Source organism: Piliocolobus tephrosceles, chromosome 19 (genome assembly GCF_002776525.5).
Source record: "Piliocolobus tephrosceles isolate RC106 chromosome 19, ASM277652v3, whole genome shotgun sequence".
NCBI classification, from domain to species: Eukaryota; Metazoa; Chordata; class Mammalia; order Primates; family Cercopithecidae; genus Piliocolobus; species Piliocolobus tephrosceles.
In genome coordinates this window covers 50251876-50272383 of record NC_045452.1, presented here as the reverse complement: position 1 = coordinate 50272383, position 20508 = coordinate 50251876, and the positions used below count along the sequence as shown (strand labels likewise).

General features: G+C 44.2%; 2 protein-coding genes and 1 pseudogene across 9 annotated transcripts in view; 1 reads left to right on the top strand and 2 right to left on the bottom strand.

The window, feature by feature from the left end:
- Positions 1 to 1074: 1074 nt before the first annotated feature.
- RWDD2B (RWD domain containing 2B) lies at positions 1075 to 20478 on the bottom strand. 2 transcript variants are annotated; one of them, XM_023190148.2, is made up of 5 exons: positions 20054 to 20478; positions 3687 to 3913; positions 3532 to 3599; positions 3054 to 3416; positions 1075 to 1963 (listed from the first exon to the last, which is right to left on the bottom strand). In XM_023190148.2, exons 2-5 carry the CDS (start codon positions 3891 to 3893, stop codon positions 1729 to 1731), a joined length of 873 nt encoding a protein of 290 aa, XP_023045916.1. In that variant the 5' UTR covers positions 3894 to 3913; positions 20054 to 20478; the 3' UTR covers positions 1075 to 1728. The 2 variants fall into 2 exon arrangements, with proteins under 2 accessions (XP_023045916.1, XP_023045910.1); XM_023190142.2 differs by lacking the exon at positions 20054 to 20478 and adding an exon at positions 14411 to 14625.
- LOC111524862 lies at positions 9853 to 10790 on the bottom strand (annotated as a pseudogene). Its single transcript, XR_002725889.2, has one exon. The product of XR_002725889.2 is annotated as a ferritin heavy chain pseudogene (transcript).
- USP16 (ubiquitin specific peptidase 16) overlaps positions 20276 to 20508 on the top strand; it is a 30728-nt gene continuing 30495 nt past the window's right edge. For 2 of the 6 annotated variants that reach the window (XM_023190118.1, XM_023190107.1), the window contains exon 1: positions 20276 to 20436. Coding sequence is in view for 2 of the 6 variants with exons in the window: in XM_023190131.2 (XP_023045899.1) it covers positions 20418 to 20436 (19 nt within the window). In the remaining 4 variants the exon portion in view is untranslated. The remainder of the gene's footprint in view (positions 20437 to 20508) is intronic. The other 4 variants (XM_023190134.2, XM_023190103.2, XM_023190131.2 and 1 more) reach the window with 2 other exon arrangements.

Genomic DNA, 20508 nt, shown 5'->3' with positions numbered 1-20508 from the left:
TTCCAGGGCAACTGACAGGGCAATAGAATGGGCAGCAGGGAGGAAATCTGGGGAGGTACATAAGATTTAGGTCCAATAGAAGCACTGTGCTTTAAATACCATTCTGACCCTCATTTATGTTTAATAACCTTTATATTTAAGATCTATCCACATTGCCTTCTTCCATTTTATTTCTTCAGATTTCTACATTGTATTACATAATATATGCTATCTTTCACTTACTGATTCATTTTGTGATAAGCATAGTTTGCCTCCAACTTTTTACTAACTTAATGCATTGTCTCTCACCCCAACTCCATTCCTCAACCAAGTCTGACTGGTCAAGAAATATCCAACACCTGCTATCAACCTGCGTGCTAGCAAATTAATAAACAATAAATGCTTTTGGAACCAATTTATGGAGGTCCTCAAAAACTGGGTGGTGTGTTTAATGGTAGGTCAAAATTTGGCAAAAATAAATGTACAGAAAGCCATTTCCAGAACAAAAAAATGTCAGAATACAATTTGCCAAACAAATCTTCTAAAGTACTAATCTGATGAATTGTTGATGCTTGTTAAAAAAGTTTAAGCCCTACTCATGCCTCAGCCTTGTCTGAGGCAAGCCCAGGAGCAGGGGCAGAGCATGAGTATACAAAACAAGATGAATTGCAAACTCCACTTCAGAAAAACTTCACCTATTTATGTATCAAAAGGCTGGAGTAAATGCAAAACTAAAGCTCTGAAAAACTCTATTTGACAAACTAGCTTTCAACTGCTAGTAAAAAGCCTAGAAATTGGCTGGGCGTGGTGGCTTATGATGGTAATCCCGGCACATTGGGAGGCCAAGGCAGGCGATCACCTGAGGTCAGGAGTTCGAGACCAACAACATGGTGAAACCCCGTCTCTACTAAAAACACAAAAATTAGCCAGGCATGGTGGCAGGCTCCTGTAATCTCAGCTACTTGGGAGGCTGAGGCAGGAGAATCGCTTGAACTTGGGAGGCGGAGGTTGCAGTGAGCCGAGATCGCACCATTGCACTCCAGCCTGGACGACACAGCAAGACTGCATCTATTAAAAAAAAAAAAAGCCTAGAAATTAAACAAAACTGGTTTTATTTCGTAAGACATCTAGAGATAGGCAGCGGCTGGTGTTGGGTCAGCAGCTCAACAATGTGGCAACTGGCATCTTCGTGGTTCTTTTGGTCCTTCCTTCTGTCATAGTTCAAATAAGTCCTCCAGCTCCAGCCATCACTTTGGCGTTTATGGCAGTAAGAGGGGGAGGAGGTGGCCTACCTGCATATGTTTCTTTAATCAGGAAGCAAAGTTTTCCCAGAATTCCCAAGGCCAAAGCTGTGTCTTGAGGCCACTAAGAGTTGCAACAGAGGCTGAAAGGGGAGCAATTAGGTTTTCTGGGTTCTTTAGTGAGAGCAGGTAAGGGAGAAGGGGGTTGGGAATGGCTGGCAAATTGGAGCACCAACATTACCTTTGTGGATAATTTCTTTTTCAAAATGGGCAACTGATATGTGAAGAAGTATTTAATAACAATTTTAAGGTTGTAATTTGAAACTCAGTTCTGCTTTCAATCATGACATTTTTAACAGATGCATTTCAGCTACACTATTTTTTCTTGTCCCCCACTCCCCAACATTCTAGAATGGAACTAAAATGAAATTACTTAATCTTTCAAGAAAAAGTGGGAAAAAAAATCAAAAGGCTAACAGTGACAAGATACTTTCAACTACTCTTACTGTCACTGTCCTTCTACACCAAAAAACATCTGGAAAACATCCCCACATCCTTTGGCATTTAAGAACTGATAGAGCTGACCAAAGTCCATGTGGTTTCCCCTGGCTCCATTAACACTGAACAATTTTTCTTCAAAAATGGAAAATTTCCTTTGTCTTTCCATTTCATCATTTGTACCATCAAAAGGAATGTCTTCTCGATGGCGGATTAAAATTCTCTTCCAGTTTAATTTTCTGAGTCTGAAAAGAAATTTCCAAAGTAAACGTTTTCAAAATGTATAGAGCGCATAAAACAGAAATTATAAAACAGACTTTTCCTAGAAGTAGTCTACTTTTTAAAATTTTTATAACTTTTGTTTGTTTAGTAGAGACAGGTCTTGCTATGTTGCTCATGTTGGTTTCAAACTCCTGGCTGCAATTGATATGCTGCCTCAGCCACCCACAGTGCTGGGATTACAGGTGTGAGTCATCACACCCCACCCAAGAAATCTACTTTTATCTCAGAGGGATTTATTTTAATCAAATATGATTCTGGTCATAATCCCATCCCCAAACTCATTTGTTGCCCTTACTACGGCCTTGTATCAGTAGTTTAGAAATGTAGGAATTACTGAATCCCAAACTATTAATGGATCTTCTCAGAAATTCATTTAGGATATCAGTAGAGAAATGAGAAGACTAGTGGCAATTCTAGCGCTTCTAGAAAGCCCCTTACTTCATAGGGCATACAGTTTGCAGCATCACTAAGATAAGGGAAGGATCAGATCCATGGAAGTGGATAGGGTCATAGTGTCTTGGGCAGGAGCTCAATTCATTCAGCATATATTTACAGAATGTCTCCTATATGCACTTGTCAGGTGAGGGGGAAAATGCTGACTACAGGCGATTTCTGCCATATCCATCAACTTGAGATTGAATCCCCATAAAGACACAACCCCTGGGACATACTTATCTCCATATCTCTAATAGTCATGTGTTGCTTAACAATGGGGATACATTCTGAGACATGTATCTTCAGGCTATTTTGTCATGTACTACCACGATAGAGTGTACTTACACAAACCTAGATGGCACTTTTTTTGTATTTATATTTTTTCATATAGAAAAGCAAATGTCCCAGCACTATTACTGAATATCACTCTGATATTCAATAGTGGGAAGATCAAGTGCCATGTATCAGGTTTCCACATGTGCTCCATTATAATCTTATGGCACCACTGTTTTATGTGTGGTCCATTGTTAAGCAAAACATCACTAGGTAGCACATGACTGTATCTTGTTTAGTATTAAAATTTTAGACATGACTTCACATACATATGTGAAAGCAAACCTTGACCAGAATTCTTCACAGGCACTTTGTGGGCCTTCCACACAAACAACACCAGGTTTTCCAGGCATGCTAAACCCAGACAGGGAAAGCTCCTTTGCCCACTCTAGAATATTCTTTCTTTTGCATTTGTTGTAGATATGATGGCTGTAGATCCAGAGTCTCGTGAAGATGAGGTCAACTGACTGGACTGTGCTTCCTGTGCGGGGTGAAGATGAAGTATCTCTGCTGACATAGCCAGACGCGTGTTCTCTAACCCACTCCGTGGCATTCAGTATACAAACATCTCCATGACAATGTTTTTGCAGGAATGCAGTCAGATCTGTGTTCAGCTGAGTCTGCTGGGATCTACTCAATATTACTGATCTAACAGAAAAGATATAAGAAAATAATTGTCTTGGAACAGAAAACAAATTCGAGAGTTGCTTTTATTCTCAGATTAATTTGACCTCTAAAGTTGGCCAGAACTTCTATAACGTACCTGACAGTAATTTCAGGCAGAACTGCCGGGTATTTAAAGGGAAGAATACAGGCCAGAGAAAACATCGCCTGATTAAAGAGAAGAAGAAAAAGTGCACTAACCAATGTTTTAAGTCTCAACATGTTTCAATCCTTCCAAAAGCAAAACTGAATTACCATTGCTTCCTCAGATACATCCAGGTTCATATTGATAGTAAAGTACACTTTTGAAGATCGCCCCTCCATTGTCTTCTTTTCAATACAATCTTTCAGCTCTGCTACAGCCAGTTGGTCATTCACCATGAGCTCATTCTCACCAGGGAACATACTGGCTAGTAGGTCTAACTCAGCAAGCTGGGCCTCCGCCTGCTCTATCTCAATCATTTTTGGACATGTGTAAGTTTCTAAGGAGGTAAAGACAAGAGAGACAATTTACATATGCAATCTTAGAAGAAATGAATACATCAACAAGGGCACTTACTAAAATTGTATTTGATTTCTTTGTAAATTGTACAATTTAATTAGTCTCTTCCCCATTACTCTACTTTCAGATATAATATGCTAAGTCCTATGCTAAGACCAGCCTGGGCAACATACTGAGACCGTCTATAAAAAAACAAACACAAAAAACTTTTAATAGTAAGTAGACACCACATTCTTCTGTATCTAGATAGTTAAGCGGACATTTTGAGCTACCATAAATGGGCAATTTCATCAAAGTAAACCAATTATGTAGTCAAAAAGCTGTATCAATAATGTAGCCAGAAGAGAGGATATGACTGGTTGAAATCTAGAATGAACAGAATAAGTCAGAGAGTTTGATTATGTGAATGGTCAGTTTCTTCTTTTTAAGTAAATATTGTTTATTAGTTTTTTTTGAGACAGGGTCTAGCTCTGTCACCCCAGCTGGAGTGCAGTGGCATGATCCCAGCTCACTGCAACTTCAACCTCCCAGACCCAAGCAATCCTCCCACCTCAGACTTCTGAGTAGCTAGGACCACAGGTATGCACTGCCATGCCTGACTTCATTTTTTATTTGTAGAAACAAGGTCTTGCTATGTTGCTCAGCCTGGTCTCAACCTCCTGGGCTCAAGCAATCCTCCTGTCTTGGCCTCCCCAAGTGCTAGCATTACAGGTATGAGCCACTGTGCATGGCATTTATTAGTTTTTCTTTTTTTTTTCTTTGAGACAGAGTCTCGCTCTGTCACCTAGGCTGGAGTTTAGTGGCACAATCTCCGCTCACTGCAACCTCCACCTCACCGGTTCATGCCATTCTCCTGCCTCACCCTTCCAAGTAGCTGGGACTACAGGCACCCGCCACCATGCCTGGCTAATTTTTTGTATTTTTACTAGAGATGGGGTTTCATCGTGTTAGCCAGGATGGTCTTGTTCTCCTGACCTCGTGATCCACCCGCCTAAGCCTCCCAAAGTGCTGGGATTACAGGCGTGAGCCACTGCACCCGGCCCATTTATTAGTTTTTAAGAAGCAAAGGAACACAAAGAGGAAATAAATGCTAATTGTCCTGTTGCTTAAGTAACCCCTGTTAACATTAAAACATTTTAAGCATTATACATATATATACATATACATGTGAAAAATGCTGGTATAATGTAAAAATATGTACAATGTTGATATATATACAGTATATATATTTAAAAAGTACCCAAAGGGGGTAATATATACTTTTTCCTCCTACTTCCTATCTCCCTCCCCACCAAATATATTTTGTAGATCCATTCACTGTCAACACATAGCGGTCTACCTCATTCTTTGTAAATGTTGGCTGTTATACTGAATCATGTAGATATGCCATAACTTATTTAATTCTTTACCTATTGATTTTCAATAGGTAAAATAGTGGACACTTGGGTTGTTTCCACATTTTTGCTAATATGAACAATCCTATAATGCAAGTTCTTTTTATATATATAGTATGGTAAACTGAATACTGTGTATTCAAGAATAAACTTATAGAGGTGGATTGTTGGATCAACAGGTACATTTTTAGTCTTGACAGATACTGCCAAGTTGCTTTCCACAAAGTTACCATACAGAACAGAAGTTTACAATTGTACTCAGTCCCCTGCTTCTTTTCTTTAAAGGAAAATTCTTAATACATAGTTCCTTTTGGCCTAGGACGGTGGCTCACACCTGTAATCCCAGCACTTTGGGAGGCTGAGGAGGGTGGATAGCTTGAGTCCAGGAGTTTGAGACCAGCCTGGGCAACAAAATGAAACCCTGTCTCTACTAAAAATATAACAAAATTACCCAGGTGTGTTGGTGTGTGCCTGAAGTCTCAGCTACTTGAGAGGTTCAGGTGGGAGGACTGCTTGAGCCCAGGAGGTGGAGATTGTAGTGAGCCAAGATCATGTTACTGCACTCCAGCCTGGGTGACAGAGCAAGACTCTGTCTCAAACAAACAACCTAAACCATAGTTCCTTTTATCAGTCTCTTCTTTTACAAGTCTCAAGCTTTATGTTTTTGTTTGTTTTTCTTTTTTGAGATGGAGTCCTACTTTGTGCCCAGGATGGAGTACACTGGCATGATCTCAGCTCACTGCAACCTCCACCTCCCTGACTCAAACAATTCTCCTGCCTCAGCCTCCCAAGTAGCTGAGATTATAGGCACCCGGCACCACCCCCAGCTAATTTTTGTATTTTTTTTATTATTTGTTTATTTATTTATTTTGAGATGTAGTTTTCACTCTTGTTGCCTAGGCTGGAGTGTAGTGTCGTGATCTCAGCTCACTGCAATCTCTGCCTCCAGCATCCAAGCAATTCTCCTGCCTCAGCCTCCCAAGGGGCGAGATTACAGGCACATGCCACCATCCCTGGCCAATTTTTTTGTATTTTTAGTAGAGACAGGGTTTCACCATGTTGGCCAGGCTGGTCTCGAACTCCTGACCTCGGGTGATCTGCCTGCCTCAGTCTCCCAAAGTGCTGGGATTATAGGTGTGAGCCACTGCGCCCGGCCTAATATATCTTGATTAGAAAGGATTTCTCTACTGCAAGATTATTTTAAAATTCTTCTATTTTTTAAAAAAAGTAGCTGGATAAGGTGGTAGGCACCGGTAATCCCAGCTACTTGGGAGGCTGAGACAGGAGAATCACTGGAACCTGGGAGTCAGAGGTTGCAGTGAGTTGAGATCGCGCCATTGCACTCCAGCCTGGGCAAAAAGAGTGACACTCCGTCTCAAAAGAAAAAAAAAAAATCTTCTATTTTCAATTTGGAATACATTTTCAATTTCTGCATTTAAATATTTGATCCATCTGCAATATACTTCAGTTTAAAAGGTAACAGAAGTTTCCAGGTTATTTTTGTTTTTCCAGTTAGCTAGCCATTTGTACCAGTACATCTTATAATACATTTGAAATGCTTCTTTCAACATATGTTAAGTGCCTATATGTATTTGAGTCTTTTTCTGGATTCTCCATTTTGTTATATTGATCTGTCTATAACATCATGTCCTAATACTCTTTTTCGTTTTTGAGACAGAGTCTCACTCTGTCACCCAGGCTGGAGTGCAGTGGTGCGATTACAGCTTGTTGCAGCCTTGAACTCCTAGGCTCAGGCAAATCCTCCTGCCTCAGCCTCCCAAGTATCTGGGACTACAGTCATGCTACCACCATACCCAGCTAACTAATACTCAACTCTTCAAATCACCATGATGGGTTAGTAAATTGCTCCTACTCTGTCTCTTCATAGCCATCAGTCTTCTTTTCTAGAATTCTTTTTTGGTATTTCCTGGTTCTTCTCACATATAAACATTAGAATAATTTTGTTAAGCTTTGAAAACAAGAAAAAATGGTAATTGCATTGCAATTAAAGATTAATGCACAAAAAGATGATTTGTTTATAACATTTTTTAAACAGCTTTAATGAGGTATAATTTATATACCATACTATACTATTGCCAAGCAAGATCTTTAAAATGTTAGCATCCCTTAAGGTTTGGTTGGGGACCTCTTTATCTTCTCTATTGTCTCATGGTACCAAGTATTATTGAATATTAAATGTCCACAATTCTCAAATTCTTATGATGTTCCAAATTCTCGAGCCCCATATTTGTAAATTTAACTATATCTATATATTCCTATTGGATGGTATATTAGTCCATTTTCTGTTACTATAAGAGAATACCTGAGACTGGGTAGTTTACAATTAAGAGAAATTTATTTGGCTTCTTTTTCTGAAAGCTGGGAAATCCAAGAGCATGGTGCCTGTGTTTGGCAAGGGCATTCTTGCTGAGTCATCCCATGGCGGAAGGCAGAGGGCAAGAGAGAATGAAAGCAAGAGCAAGAGAGATGAAGGGGCCAAACACATGCTTTTATCAGGAACCCACTCCCACAATAACTAACCCACTCCTGCAGTAACACCATTAATCCATTCGTGAGAGCTCTGGTCTTTGAGAACCTTTTCAACCCTGCCTTCTTTCTCTTCTCCTTCTGGAACGCTGATGACAGGAAGGTTACATTGTTTGTTATATCCCTGCACATCCCTTCATCACCTCTGAAAGTTCCCACTTCTCAACACTATTGCATTGGGAGAAAGTTTCTAACACGTGAACTTGGGGGCACACATTAAACCACACAGCAGAGAGCATCTCAGTCTCAACAGTTCTAAAACAGGTCTAAATGGCCGGGTGCAGTGGCTCACGCCTATAATCCCAGCACTTTGGGAGGCCAAGGCAGGTGGATCACAAGGTCAGGAGATTGAGACCATCCTGGCTAACAAGGTGAAACCCCATCTCTACTAAAAATACAAAAAATTAGCCGGGAGTGATGGCAGGCACTTGTAGTCCCAGCTATTTGGGAGGCTAAGTCAGGAGAATGGCGTGAACCCGGGAGGTGGAGGTTGCATTGAGCCGAGATGGTGCCACTGCACTCCAGCCTGGGCAACAGAGCAAGACTCCTTCTCAAAAAAATAAATAAATAAAAGTAAACTAAACTAAAATAAAATAGGTCTAAATTATATTTCTTTAATAATAACTCTATTATTATTTCTTTTCTGTTTAGAGAATCTATTTTAACCATTCTTTTAGGATAGGTCTGCTGGTGACAAATCTCCTAGATTTCCTTCATCTTAGAATGTCTTGATTTCCCCTTCATTTCTGCAGAATACTTTCACTGGATACAGTATTCTGGCCTAACAGTTTTTTACTTTCAACATTTGAAAAATGCTGTGCCTCTTCATCTAGCCTCTCTGATTACTGATGAGAAATCATTCTCATTTGAATTGTTTTCCTTTATAGATAAGGTTCATTTTTGTCACTAATTTTATTTTATTTATTTTTTTGAGACGGAGTCTCGCTCTGTCGCCAGGCTGGAGTGCAGTGGCCAGATCTGCAGTGCAATGGCACAATCTTGGCTTATGGCAACTTCCACCTCCCGGGTTCAAGCAATTCTCCTGCCTCAGTCTCCTGAGTAGCTGGGAGTATAGGCGCAGGCCACTACGCCCAGCTAAGTTTTGTATTTTTAGTAGAGATGAGGTTTCACCATGTTAAAACTCCTGACCTCGTGATCCACCTGTGCGGCCCTCCCAAAGTGCTGGGATTACAGGTGTGAGTTGCCACACCCAACATTTTTTTTTTTTTTTTTTTTTTTGAGATGGAGTTTTGCTCGTGTTGCCCAGGCTGGAGTGCAATGGCACAGTCTTGGCTCACTGAAACCTCCACCTCCAGGGTTCAAGTGATTCTCCTGCCTCAGCCTCCTGAATAGCTGGGATTACAGGCGTTCACCACCACGCCCAGCTAACTTTTTGTATTTTTAGTAGAGAAAGGGTTTCATCATGTTGGTCAGACTGGTCTCAAATTCCTGACCTCAGGTGATCTACCTGCCTTGGCCTCCCAAAGTGCTAGGATTACAGGCGTGAGCCACCATGCCCCACCCCAAATGGTTTAGGTATTTATCCTAGGCAAAAGCAATCCTAATTAGGCAATAGATTATATGGGCACAATTTTTATTTGTGACTTCTCAGAGTCTTGTTAAATCCCAATATGCACTGCGAATTTCCAAGAGGGGTGTTCAGTATTCTGTCTGTCTCCAGAACAAGTTTTTCCAGGCCAAATGACATTAGCCCTCCTCTCCACAGAACAGAGCAGGATTCCTTGCTTTGCCATGTAATCACCCAAATGTAAGTAGTTTAAATATAAGCATTTAAAGCATCATAGAAGATGGTGGGTAGCCTTGATAATATTTATACATATATTAACATATATTTATTAATACATCTATTAATGTTTAATTTGAAGTTTCCTTTTCTAATAACTGTTGGAACTGCAAATATTCCTCCCTCCTTTTATTGCAATGTTTTCTTTTTTCAGATTATTTATTTATTTATTTATTTTTTGGGTACCAAATTTCTTTATTTGAAGGAATGGTACAAATCAAAGAACTTAAGTGGATGTTTTGGTACAACTTACAGAAAAGGTAAAGGAAACCCCAACATGCATGCACTGCCTTGGTGACCAGGGAAGTCACCTCACGGCTATGGGGAAATGAGCCTGAGGCTTAGCTTTCATTATCACTGTCTCCCAGGGTGTGCTTGTCAAAGAGATACTCTGCCAAGCCAGATTCAGGTGCTCCCATCTTGCGCAAGTTGGTCACGTGGTCACCCAATTCTTTGATGGCTTTCACCTGCTCATTCAGGTAATGTGTCTCAATGAAGTAACACAAATGGGGGTCATTTTTGTCAGTGGCCAGTTTGTGCAGTTCCAGTAGTGACTGATTCACATTTTTTTCCAAATGTAAAGCACATTCCATCGCATTCAGCCCGCTCTCCCAGTCGTCATAGTCTGGTTTCTTGATATCCTGAAGGAAGATTCGGCCACCTCCTTGGTTCTGCAGCTTCATCAGTTTCTCGGCATGTTCCCTTTCCTCATGAGATTGGTGAAGAAAGTATTTGGCAAAGTTCTTCAAAGCCACATCATCGCGGTCAAAGTAGTAAGACATGGACAGGTAAACGTAGGAAGCCTAGAGCTCCAGGTTGATCTGGCGGTTGATGGCGGCCTCTGAGTCCTGGTGGTAGTTCTGGCGCACCTGCGAGGTGGACGCGGTCGTCATGGCAGAGGCTAAGGACAGGCGGCGGCGGCGGTGGCTGCGCGGCGCTGGAGCGGCGGCGGGGTCCTTGGGGCGGTCCGAGGACGCGGTGAGGAGGTGACGGAGGGCTGGCTATGGGCGGCCGGCCGGGATGGGGGACGAGCGCCCGGTTCCGTCCAAGCACTGTTGAAGCAGGAAACCCCGACGACTCTAGGCGAAGAACGTCTGGCCTATTTATTTATTTTTTTGAGACGGAGTTTCACTCTTGTTGCCCAGGCTGAAATGAAATGGTGCGATCTCGGCTCACTGCAACCTCCACTTCCCAGGTTCAAGTGATTCTCCTGCCTCAGCCTCCCAAGTAGGTAGGATTACAGGCATGCGCCACCACATCCAGCTAATTTTTTGTATTTAATAGAGATGGAATTTCACCATGGTGGTCTGGCTGGTCTCAAACGCCCGACCTCAGGTGATTCACCTGCCCCCTCGGCCTCGGAAAGTGCTGGGATTATAGGTGTGAGCCACTTCACCTGGCCTCATGACAATGTTTTCTTTGCTAACCACTGACTTCGTATAATGTTATATCCCACTTTTGTAACTTCATATCCTAACAAGCATCTGGTGGTGGTGTTTTGTTTTTTCTTTTTTTTTTTGAGATAGAGTCTCGCTCTGTCGCCTAAGCTGGAGTGCAGTGGCACCATCTCTGCTCACTGCAAGCTCTGCGTCCCAGATGCACGCCATTCTCCTGCCTCAGCCTCCCCAGTAGCTGGGACTACAGGTGCCCGCCACCACGCCCAGCTATTTTTTTTTTTTTTTTTTTTTGTATTTTTTGCAGAGACGGGGTTTCACCATGTTAGCCAGGATGGTTGCGATCTCCTGACCTCGTGATCCACCTGCCTCGGCCTCCCAAAGTGCTGGAATTACAGGCGTGAGCCACCACACCCAGCCCTTTTTTTTTTTTTTTTTTTTTAACAAAATGCTCATACATACTTAAAATCCCTGGACTTATTGGAATTCCATAGACGTATTTGCTAGTCTGTTTTGGAGTTGAGAAACACAGAAAACAACTTCTTGGCTGGTTATTAGAGGAAGTGCATTTACTTCGTTTTTTGTTGGAATGGCTCTGTTACCAGTGTTTGGATTCTATTACCAGATTGCCAAGGTGCAACTCCAGGCTCTGCCACTTACCAACTGCACGACCTTAGGCAAGCGGCTTAATTTATTTGTGCTTTAGTTTCCCCAACTCTGTAACTGGGATGAGAGGGCTGCTGTGATGATTAGATGAGAATTTGTGGAAAATGCCTGGCAACAGAGTAAATTTTATGTGTGCTTGCTACTATTATTATTAACTTAAAAACCTTTTTTTTTTTTTTTTTTTTTTTGAGACAAGGTCTAGCTCTGTCACCCAGGCCAGAGTGCAGAGTTGGTTCACTACAACCTCTGCTTTCTGGGTTTTTTAGTAGAGATGGGGTTTTACCACATTGGCCAGGCTGGTCTCGAACTCCTGCCCTTGTGATCCACCTACCTTGGCCTCCCAAAGTGCTGGGATTACAGGCATGAGCCACGGTGTCGGGCCGCTTATTACTATTTTTTTTTTTTTTTTGAGACATAGTCTCGCTCTGTCACCCAGGCCGGAGTGCAGTGGCGCGATCTTGGCTCACTGCAAGCTCCGCCTCCTGGGTTCACACAATTCTCCTGGCTCAGCCTCCCATCCCAAGTAGCTGGGACTACAGGTGCCCGCTACCACGCCCAGCTAATTTTTTGTAGTTTTGGCAGAGACGGAGTTTCACTGTGTTAGCCAGGATGGTCTCGATCTCCTGACCTTGTGATCCACCTGTCTCAGCCTCCCAAAGTGCTGGGATTACAGGCGTGAGCCACCAAGCCCGGCCTGGTCATCACTTCAACAAATGTTTCTAAAGCACTTACATTTAAGCATTGGCACTAAGATAACAATGAATGAAAGTAATAAAACAACTCTACTAGTAGGAGGATACCATGACATCAAAAACAAATTTATATGCTCAGCCCAGGCGCGGTGGCTCACGCCTGTAATCACAGCACTTCGGGAGGATGAGATGGGCGGATTACCTGAGGTCAGGAGTTTGAGCCCAGCCTGGCCAACATGATGAAACCCCACCTCTACTAAAAATACAAAAATTACCCAGGTGTGGTCGCACACGCCTGTAGTCCCAGCTACTAGGGAGGCTGAGGCAGGAGAATCACTTGAACTGGGGAGGCGGAGGTTGCAGTGAACTAAGATCATACTACTGCACTCCAGCCTGGGCAACACGTGAGACTGTTTCAAAAAAAACAAAAAAGAATTTTTATATCCAGTAAATAACTGCTGTGAAGAAACCTGAAGAAAACAAGGACAAGGGAAACAATAAGGCAGCAGGGGGTGAGACTGCACAAGGGGTTGTCAGGAAAGGCCTTTCTCCTAAGGTGACTGTAGGGAAGAGACTTTAAGGAACTGAAAAAGGACGCCATGTGTTTTTCTTGGCCAAGAGTGTTCGAGGGAAAGTGAACAGCATGTTCAAATGCCTCGAGGTAGGAGGGTGCTAGAGCAGCTGGCCAGCGCACAGTGAGCTGGGGACAGGGGGAATGAAAGAGTTTAGTAAAGAAATGTGGGGCAGTTTATGTTGGGACTAGTTAAGCATGGCCAGAATTTCGAATTTTATCCCGACTGATACGTAAGAGCTACAAGAGAGGTTTGACTTAGGAAGATCCCCACACTTGCTGCTATGGAGAAAAGTGAAAGGAAACGTGGGGTAACCAGACAGACACCGCAGTAACTAGGGAGAGAGGATGGTGGCTTGGATAGGATTATAGTGGTCAAGTTGGTAAACTTCAGGTTCTGGATACATGGAGAGAACAGAGGCAACAGGATTTACAGATGAATTACATGAGACACGGAAGAATGACTCCAAGGCTTTAAGCTACTGAAAGTATGGATGTGCCATTTATTTGGACGGTGTGGTCATGGAGAGCTGAAGTAATGAAGTGCCTACTAAGACACCTGTTAAATAGAGATGTCTAGCACCTGTTAAATTGGAGTCTACGAGAGACTGAGCTACAGATACAATTTTGGGAGTCAACACTTATTTGGAGCTATGTATTTGTTTAAAGTCTCCCAGGGAGCGAGCAAAATCGGGAGAGGGTCCTATCGAATTGGAGGTAGCGAAGATGAAATGGAATAGCAAACAAGTACGGGACGGAGGGACTCTTGAATGGATAACTACGGGAGTGATGTCACAGGTCATTTATCTGTCAAATTATTTTCGCTTAAGAGATTTCAGTCCTTCCAAAAAAACCCTCAAGATAATTTTATGACTCAAGATTTCAGCGAATGCTGTAAGGAAAAAGACTGTAGCCGGGCGCGGTGGCTCAGGCCTGTAATCCCAGCACTTTGGGAGGCAGAGAAAGGGGGACTGCTTAAGCCCAATTGTTCAAGACCAGCTGGCTAACACAGGGAGACCTCGCCTTTACTATTATTTATATATATATATTTAAGAGAATGTAGACTGAAACTTGATATTTCTGAGTGGAATAATATCTTTTCCTTGCAGATTTTTTTTTTTTTGAAAAACAGAGCACGGCACCCCGCGACCCAAGCCACGAAGCTCTCAGGAAGAATGCCCAGCACGCAGCCGCCCTCGCACCCTGATTGCCCTCGGGGCGAGGTTCCCGGCTGGAGCAGGGCTGCTGAAGCCGGGAGGCAACGCCGAGGTCCAAACCGACCGATGGGCGCCTGCAGTGAGGGGAGGCGGCGGGCAGCCATGCCGGGAACGTTCCCAAAGAGTTGCGCCCAGCGGGGCAGCGTGGGAAACCCCCGTGGCGCTCGCCACTGGCGCTGAGGCGAGACTCACCTTGAGTCGCGGCCCCCTCACTGCTGTAACCCGGATTCCATGGCTGCACGGACAGCTCAATTTTCATCGGAAGGGAGCCTCAAAAGTCTAGTATACTGCGACCCAAAACTTACAAACCGCCTCAGCTAGCGGCCTACCAGAAAAACACACGGCGCGCGGCGCATGCGCGCGCAGGGCCGCGGCCGGAAGCTAGAGCTGGCCTGTCCGGCGCCGGGTCCGCCAGTGTTTGTGTACGCACCTGGAATGACATAGGGAATGCTTTGTCCCTGCTAGGTACTTCTCAGTCGCAGAGTTTTCTTCTTTTTTTTTTTTTTTTTGAGAAGGAGTCTCGCTCTGTCCCCCATGCTGGAGTGCAGTGTCGCGATCTTGGCTCACAGCAGCCTCCACCTCCCGGGTTCAAGCGATTCTCCTGCCTCGGCCTCCCGAGTAGCGAGGATTACAGGCGCCCACCACCATGCCCAGATAATTTTTGTATTTTTTAGTAGAGACGGGGGTTTCACCATGTTGGCCAGGCTGGTCTCGAACTCCTGACCTCAGGCGATCCACCACCCCTGGCCTCCAAAACTGCTGGGATTACAGGCCTGAGCCACCGCGCCCGGCTGGAGGTTTTCTTCTTAATAACTCTCCATGCCAACCCCGTTGTCATTTCCCAGCGGCCGCCACTGTCAGTATAGTGGGCACTTTTCAGGGACAAAGAATTGGTCCGTTAATGCTCCTCAAACTCCAACGTGCCTAGGAATAGTTCGGGGATCCTGTTGAAATGCAGATCAAGATTCGGTAGGTAGGGGCGGGGTTCCAAATTTTGCATTTCTAGTATCTTCCCACACAGCGGTGATCCTCCTTGTCCCTGAATCATGGAGGAGGAGGGCAATTAGGGAGATCTGAGCCTGGATGCATGGTGGCCTTGGCTATCTCTGGGAGGAACCGTGTGAATACATATTTATCCCTCTTAATAAAAGGGTAGTTTGAAGGAGATGCTGACAGGAGGGTAATTGGAAATGTTTTTCTTCCCAATCCAACTATATGGAATACACTTTATAATATTCATTTTAGAAGTGTCATAGATACGATTTGTAAACACTGACATTTAGCAATACTAAATATCACTGCTAGCTCTCCCCCCCAACCCCGCCGCTTTATGTATTGTAGGTGTTCATAAACTACATCTTCTGCATGGTGTTTCATGAGCATTTTTCAATGTCATAATTTATTTTTTCCTCCAACATTTATTATGAAAAAATTCAAGTGTAAAGCAAAGTCAAGAGAATTTTACAGTGGAGCAGATCTCAAGAGAAGGGGGAAGGACGGATTTCCCCTCTATTTAGCAGTGTCTGAAGACATTTTGGGTGGTCACAACTGGAAGGATGCTATTGGCATGGAGTAGGTAGAGCCCAGGGATGCTCCTCAACTTCCTACAATGAACAGGACATCCCCTGACAATAACAAATTTGCTGGTTCAAAATGCTGATAGTGTTGAGGTTGAAAAACACTAACCTGGAGAGTATACAATTTTACTCTACCAGCTTTGTCACATATCTCATCAATCCATCTGTTTTCACACATTTCAAAGTAAACTGCAGACAGTAGCTTGTAAGTATCTCTAATGTACATCATTCAAATTAGTTCTGTTTTGTTTTGTTTTGTTTTTGAGACGGAGTCTTGCTCTGTCACCCAGGCTGGAGTGCAGTGGCGCCATCCCGGCTCACTGCAACCTCTGCCTCCTGGGTTCACACCATTCTCCTGCCTCAGCCTCCCAAGTAGCTGGGACTACAGGCGCCCACCACCACGCCCAGCTAATTTTTTGTACTTTTAGTAGAGACAGGGTTTCACCCTGTTAGCCAAGATGGTCTCGATCTCCTGACCTCATGATCCACCCACCTCGGCCTCCCAAAGTGCTGAGATTACAGGCATGAGCCACCACGCCCGGCCCAAATTAAGGATTTTAAAGGTAAAAATGAAATGTATACCTTAAATACACATGTGAGTTTTTAAATGCATACACCTATGGAACTCAAGCCATATTAACGTATAGAACATTAACCATGACCCCATAAAGTTCTTTCATGCCCTTTCTTAGACCTCACCCAGTTCTCCCCAAAGTTAACCACTGTTCTGATTTTTTTCCCCCACCATACTTATTTTTCTTGTTCTAGAACTTCATATGGTTGGAGTCATGCAATAGATATTTTTGTGTAAGGGTTCTTTCACTCAGGGAAATATTTTCATCTGTTATCATGTGTATCAGTTTCTTTTGATTGCTCAGTAGTATTCCATCATATGAATATACCAGTTCCATTCTTGTTTTGATAGAAACCTGGGCTATCTTCAGTTTTTTGGCTATTATAAATAAAGCAGCAGCAAACATTCTTGTACAGCATTTTATTTCTCATGACTATTTCTTTTCAATAAATATTTATCGAGCACTTACTATACTCCAGGCACTTCCAGGTACTAATTATAGCCATGAACAACACAAAGATGTTGCATCTCTCAAAGACCTTATATTTGCACATTTCTGTGTATGGATGAAGAGGGCTAAACATAAAGGTAAAAATAAAAGAAAATTATGGGCTGGGCACAGTGGCTCACACCTGTAATCCCAGCACTTTAGGAGGCCAAGGCAGGCAGATCACTTGAGGTTGGGAGTTCGAGACCAGCCTGACCAACATGGAGAAACCCTGTCTCTATTAAAAATACAAAACTTAGCTGGACATGGTGGCACATGCCTGTAATCCCAACTACTGGAGAGGCTGAGGCAGGAGAATCGCTTGAACCCGGGACGCAGAGGTTGCTGTGAGCCGAGATCACGCCATTGCACTCCAGCCTGGGCAACAAGAGCAAAACTCAGCCTCAAAAAAAAAAAAAAAAAAAAGAAAAGAAAATTACGGCCAGGCATAATACCTCATGCCTATAATCCCAGCACTTTGGGAGACCAAGGAAGATCACTTGAGCCCAGGGTTTGACACCAGTTTGGGCAACAGAGAGAGACCCCTGTCTCTACAAAAAATACAAAAATTAGCCAGATGTGGGGTCCTGTGCCTGTAGGCCTGTAGTCCCAGCTACTCAGGAGGCTGAGGTAGGAGAATTGCTTGAGCCTGGGAGACTGAGGCTGCAGGGAGCTGTAACCACACCACTGCACTCCAGCCTGGGCAACAGAGTGAAACTCTGTTTCAAAAAAAAAAAAAAAAAGAAAGAAAATTACCAGATGGTGGATAATTGCTGGACAGAGAAGTAAAGTAAGGTGACGTGAGTGATCAGATGACTGTGTTACCTAGATTGCCCTGTAACTGGAAGGAAGTGACTTTTAAGGCATGTATAGAGGCTGGATGCGGTGACTCACACCTAGAATCCTAGTGTTTTGGGAGACTGAGGCTGGAGTATTGCTTGAGGTCAGGAGATCGAGACCATCCTGGCTAACACGGTGAAACCCCGTCTCTACTAAAAAATACAAAAAAAAAAAAAACTAGCCGGGCGAGGTGGCGGGCGTCTGTAGTCCCAGCTACTCGGGAGGCTGAGGCAAGAGAATGGCGTAAACCCAGGAGGCGGAGCCTGCAGTGAGCCGAGATAGCGCCACTGCACTCCAGCCTGGGCGACAGAGCGAGACTCCATCTCAAAAAAAAAAAAATTATCTCATCCCACTCCTGTTCTTTCTTGCATGAGAGCTGGAGCCTATGCCCTACCACACATCCGTGGATATGCCCAGGATTTGACTTGAGCCTTGGAACTTTGCATAGTAGCTGCTACTAAGTTTTTGAGATAATACATTCGAGGGGCTCAGTCCTGCCTCATCTAAATCACCAGAGACCAAACAAGGACGAGCCCAATATCTCTTGGACTTTAATGTTATAATGTTGTCAGAATAAAGTGAAAGATGAAACTAAGCTGGGCGCAGTGGCTTACACCTGTAATTCAGCACTTTGGGAGGCTGAGGCAGGTAGATCACTTGAGGCCAGGAGTTCAAGACAAGCCTGGCCAACATGCTGAAACCCCACCTCTACCAAAAACTACAAACGTTAGCTGGGTGTGGTGGGCTGACATGTGCCTGTAATCCCAGCCACTCAGGAGGCAGAGGCAGGAGAATCGCTTCAACCCTGAAGGTGGAGGTTGCAGTGAGCTGAGATCATGCCACTGTACTCCAGCCTGGGAGCAGAGTGCAAGCCAGTCTCAAAACAAAATAAAACAAACAAAAAAATTTGTCTCAGCAGTAAAAAGCAAGAGAGCTAATTTTCCCCTAAATTTAACCAAATGTTACTCTGGTGGTTAGTATGCCACCATCTTAAACTCCTTTTATCTGATTAGTAACAATAGACATTTATTTTATGATCAATTGTTTTTTTATGGTGAATTATCTGTTTACATTCTTTGACTATTTTTCTATAGATCTCTGCAACCCCCCCCACCCTTGCACCCCTGGTAGCGATTACTATTTTCTCTACTAAACTAAGACTCCAGGGCAGAGAGGACTATGTTTAATTCATTTGAGGGAAGGCTTGGCACAAAGTGTGCCCTTACATACTTTCTTTTTTTGAGACAGAGTTTCACTCTTGTTGCCCAGGCTGGAGTGCAATGGAGTGATCTCGGCTCACTGCAACCTCTGCCTCCAGAGTTCAAGCGATTCTCCTCCCTTAGCCTCCCGAGTAGCTGGGATTACAGGCGCTCGCCACCATGCCCGACTAATTTTTTGTATTTTTAGTAAAGACGGAATTTCACCATGTTGGCCAGGCTGGTCTCGAACTCCTGACCTCAGGTCATCCACCCTCCCCTCAGCCTCCCAGTGTTGGGATTACAGGCATGAGCCACCGCGCCCGGCCTTGCACTTACAAATTTTCAAAGAATGAACAGTAAATATTTGAAAATTCCCTCCTCTCCCGCAATTTATGTTTGACACTGTCTTTCAGTTCTGCTTTAAAAATACACTCTCGTGGCCGGGCGCGGTGGCTCACACCTGTAATCCCAACACTTTGGGAGGCCGAGAAGGGCGGATCACAAGGTCAGGAGTTCGAGACCAGCCTGGCCAATATGGTGAAACCCTGTCTCCACCAGAAATACAAAAGTTAGCCGGGCATGGTGGCTCACGTGTGTAATCCCAGCACTTTGGGAGACCGAGGCGGGCGGATCCCAAGGACAGGAGATCGAGACCATCCTGGCTAACACGGTGAAACCCCGTCTCTACTAAAAATGCAAAAAATCAGCCGGGCATGGCGGCGGGCACCTGTGGTCCCAGCTGCTCGGGAGGCTGAGGCAGGAGAATGACGTGAACCCGGGAGGCGAGCTTGCAGTGAGGTGAGATCGCGCCACTGCACTCCAGCCTGGGCGACTAAGCGAGACTCCCTCTCAAAAAAAAAAAAAAATACAAAAGTTAGCCGGGTGTGGTGGCGTGCGCCTGTAGTCCCAGCTACTCGGAAGGCTGAGGCAGAAGAATGCACTCCAACCTGGGCGACAGAGGAATATTCTGTCTCAAAAAAAAAAAAAAAAAAAAATTAACTCGCTGCGTTTTTTATTCTGACATGGCGCAGAAAGGTAAATTCAAGACAACTTAGGTACTCAGTTTTAGAAGTCGAGAGGACAGAATTACGGAGACGGAAATTTAAGCGCTCCCCCTCTTCGCCTCCAAATGTAATGTGTTCCAGAAAGGTAACTTACATCTGGGAAACTCCAAGGCTCAGACCACCACCAGATGCCCACACTTCAGAGACAATTATATAACTCCATGGTTATGTCAGAGACCAGAAAACCCACTGACAACCAAACCCATTGACAACCAAATCCCTAAGCCCGAACTTCCGGCGCAAGCCGTACGCAGGCGCAGATTTACTAGCGTTAGAGCCGATGGTCCCGGGAGGTGGGGGTGGCGAGATGATTGCCTAGCCACTTCCCATAATGCCGCGTTCCGGAAGTTGTTGCTTTCCAGGGGTCACTCTGGCTTCGGCTCCGTCGCTCTCAATTCGTCACCAGGAGGAAGACGGAGCTGGCTGTCCAGCCCAAAGGCCCATCAGGGGATGCAGTTATGGGCTCTTTCGCCGTGGGTGAGTTCTGGTCCCACTGCCTGGCAGTCGTCGCTCGCCTGACCTCCTGCGCTGGGAGAGCCCCTGTTTTCC

What these genes read in the sequence shown, in the direction of transcription:
- RWDD2B (XM_023190142.2), bottom strand. Translation starts at nt 14,477, where the DNA reads ATGAAAATTGAGCTGTCCGTGCAGCCATGGAATCCGGGTTACAGCAGT. An exon ending in TGAGGGGGCCGCGACTCAAG is followed by an intron (nt 3,914 to 14,410) that starts GTGAGTCTCGCC and finishes TTACCTCCTTAG; the next exon opens with AAACTTACACATGTCCAAAA. An exon ending in TGTGAAGAATTCTGGTCAAG is followed by an intron (nt 1,964 to 3,053) that starts GTTTGCTTTCAC and finishes ATTTCTTTTCAG; the next exon opens with ACTCAGAAAATTAAACTGGA.